General features: G+C 60.2%; 1 protein-coding gene across 1 annotated transcript in view; it reads right to left on the minus strand.

The window, feature by feature from the left end:
• The window catches only part of AGRN (agrin), a 61,751-nt gene that overhangs the window by 9,083 nt on the left and 49,281 nt on the right, over positions 1-3,387 (minus strand). The window contains exons 24-25 of the mRNA XM_033519371.1: positions 1,296-1,520; positions 614-717 (exon numbers count right to left, since the gene is read on the minus strand). Of these exons, the coding sequence (XP_033375262.1) occupies positions 614-717; positions 1,296-1,520 (329 nt within the window). The remainder of the gene's footprint in view (positions 1-613; positions 718-1,295; positions 1,521-3,387) is intronic.

The following is a 3,387-nucleotide window of genomic DNA, read 5'->3' on the forward strand; positions in this document are numbered from 1 at the left end:
GACAGGGCACAGGGGATGGATGGACAGGGACAGGGATGGACAGGAATGGACAGGGATGGGGAATAGACAGGGATGGGATGGACAGGGATCAGGACATGGGGTCAGCTCAGGGACAGGGGACAGCTCAGGTCAGGGGCCAGGGGATGGACAGGGTGTGGACAGCCATGGTCAGCTCGGGGCAGGGACAGGGGACAGACAGCCTGACCCCAGCACTGTCACACTGCCACCACTGGGGTCTCCCTGGGAGGGTGGGGAGCCCCTGGAATGGATTTCCCAGAGGATCTGGGACTGCCCCATCCCTGGGAGTGTCCCAGGCCAGGCTGGAGCAGCCTGGGACAGTGGGACACGTCTGGAAGTGACACTGGAGGGGCATTAAGGTCGCTTCCAGCACCAGTTCGGGCTGGAATTGCCTGTTGCTGCCTCAGGGGACACGGTGCCATGGCAAGGACTGGCACTGCTCCCTCGGTGGCACCACAGGAAAGCATCTGTAGGAAATTTTAGGCCACCTGGGAGGCCATGGTGTGGTGTTGAGGGAAGGGAAGGACATCCCCACCCCATTCCAGCTCTGAATCCTCCCATGGGACACTGGGAATGTCCCTTCCCCCAGACTCACCCAGCCACAGCGCCCCGTCCGTGTCCAGCTGGGTGGCCCCGAGAGGAGAGGAGCCGGCGATGGGAGCTTCGTTCCCAACCTGCAGGGACCCTTCCCTCTGCACCCTGCTCCCGAGGGAGGGGGGAAAACCAGGAATCCATCAACAACCTCTGAGAGACAGCCCAGGGCTGGTCCCTGCAAGTCCTGGCACTGGGAACCACCAGGCTGGCAGATTTTGGGATAACCTCCATCCCTCCCCTGGGATTCACCCATGGGATCTGTCCCACCTGCTTTTCCAGCTGCAGAGTGGAGCATCCCTCTGGATGCAATCCTTGCTCCGGTGCCACCCAGTGATGGGGACTGTCCCCTCTGGCACCCCTGGAGCACCCCCAGAGCCATCCCAGCCCTGCCAGATCCCAGCAGGAATCCCTGGCACTCCAGGGCTGTGATCCCTCCCCACTCCCACCTCCCGGCTCGCTCCCACCGGGAATGGAATGTAAAACCCGAATCCAAGGCACGACCCTTCCACCCCTCCTGCTCTGTCCCCTTGCACATTGCCAGGCGTTTCCCAGCAGGACACGACCTCCCCTCTGTCCTTATCCAGGGACAGATCCTTGGGGATCACGGGGCTCGGCTGCCTCATTCCCAGCTTTTCCATCCCAATCCTGATCCCGATCAATCCTGATCCCGCCATGCCCCTCACCTGGAGGCTTTGATGTGGATCCACTGGTTGGTGTTGACGGGCACCGTGGAGCGCAGGGTGACGGCTTTGGAGCCCAGGTCGTAGCTCAGCTGCACGAAGCCATCCACGATGGCCAGGGCGATGTAATCCGACTTTTCCAGCCCCTTCCCGCTCCACAGGAGCAGCCCCTGCGTGGCCTCGGTTTTGATGCTGAGCTCGAAGTGGTTGGACTGCAGGGCCTTCTCGCTGGGGAGGGAGAGCAGCGCTGGGAGCTGCGCCGGGAAAGCCGTGGGCGGCTCCTCGGAGCAGCCTCCTCTTCCCAGGGACTCCCCCCCTGTCCCCACCCGCTGGCCTCGAGGGTCACAGACTGTGGGATAACCTCCATCCTATTCCTGGGATTCACCTGTGGGATCTGTCCCAAACTGCTGCCCTCAAGGGTGGCAGATTTTGGGATAATCTCCATCCCACTCCTGGGATTCACCCATGGGGTCTGTCCCACCTGCTGCCCTCATGAGGGGCAGATTTTGGGATAGGATCCCACAAACCAGCTGGGGTGGCCTCCATCCCACTCCTGCGATTGGGACACACAGGCAGGGTCTGTCCCCAACTGCTGCCCTCAAGGGGGACAGATTTTGTGGGATCAGAATTCCTGGTAGTGGATGGGAAGCTCCAAGCCAAGCCAGAAGCTCCAAGGAATGGCCCTGGAGGTGTCCAAGGCAGTTCCCACTCTTGGGAATGCCAAGGCTGGAGTTCCCCCACCCTCCTGTGCTCCTGAGCGGGGCTGCACAGCTCTTCTGGGACGTTCCCCAAGATCCAGCTGGAGATTCCTTGCTTTTGTCCTCATGGAGTGCAAGGATCAATCCCAGACACAGCAGCCTCGGCACCCTGGGGACTGTGACAGGGAGGGGATGGAGGCAACAAAACCTTTTCCCAAGGGAGGAATGAAGGAAAGATGGGATTTTCCCCAGGTTGGAACCCAAATTTTTGCCTCTGGAACAGGCAGGAGGCCCTTGGCAACAGGTGGAGCAGGACACACAGAGACTGGACAAGAGGGACAACACGGAGAGCTTTTTATTCCTGAGGGACGCTGCATCCGGAGGGTGGGACAGGGCTCTGTGTCCTTTGGGGTCACCCAGCCTGGTCCCCTGTGAGGAGCTCATCCCTCAGGATAAAAAGGCAGGAGGGGACACACAGGACACACACAGGGACACGGGGACATGCTGAGGCACGGGCAGGCCACGAGGCAGGCACAGCCTGGCACACTCACCTGGGCTCCCAGGGGAAATCCAGCGCCTCGGAACTCGGATGGGGAAAAAAGGGGAGCGTGCCATAAGCGTGGGGCAGCGAGGAGACCCACCCAGCCTGCTTTTTCCTTTTCCTTTTCTTTCCTTTCCTTTCCATCCTCACCCAGCTCCAGCTCTTCCCCCCACTCAGAGCCTCAGCAGGAAGCGCCTGGAGTGATTGGGAGAGCCGGGAATTGTCCCACGGCAAGGAGGGAATATCCAGCCCGTGCTGGGTCTGGGATGGCTGAGGGAGCTGGGAAAGGGGCTCAGCCTGGAGGAAAGGAGCTCAGGAAGGAGCTTTTTGCTCTCCATGGATCCCTGCCAGGAGGGGACAGCCCCAGGTGGGGCTCTGCTCCCAGGGAACAGGGCCAGGAGGAGAGGGAACGCCCTCAGGGGTGGTTTAGGTTGGAGAGTTGGGAAAATTCCTTCATGGAAAGGGCTTTGGAACATTGGAAGTGTGGTGGAACCTCCAGCCCTGGAAGTGTTCACCAAAGCACATCCAAAAGTGCCACATCCACACATCTTTTGAACACTTCCAGGGGTGGTTCCAATCCCTGACCGCCCTTCCAGAGGGGAAAAACTCCCAAATATCCAACCTAAACCTCCCCTACTGCAGCTTTGAGGAGTTTCCTCCTGTCCTGCCTTTGGGATGCTGCGGGCTGAGCTCCCCTCCTGGAACTGTCCATGGAAGCTCTGAGTCAGCCCTGGGGCACTCTGAGGACAGGGAGTGCACGGGAAAGGGGAAATGCAGGAGCTCCAGCTGCTGCTCCCTCAGCTGGAAATAAAGGGGAATATAAAGCTGGATGTCCCAGTAAAAACCAGGACAGGCA

The sequence above is a fragment of the Parus major genome, chromosome 21 (genome assembly GCF_001522545.3).
Source record: "Parus major isolate Abel chromosome 21, Parus_major1.1, whole genome shotgun sequence".
NCBI lineage: Eukaryota > Metazoa > Chordata > Aves > Passeriformes > Paridae > Parus > Parus major.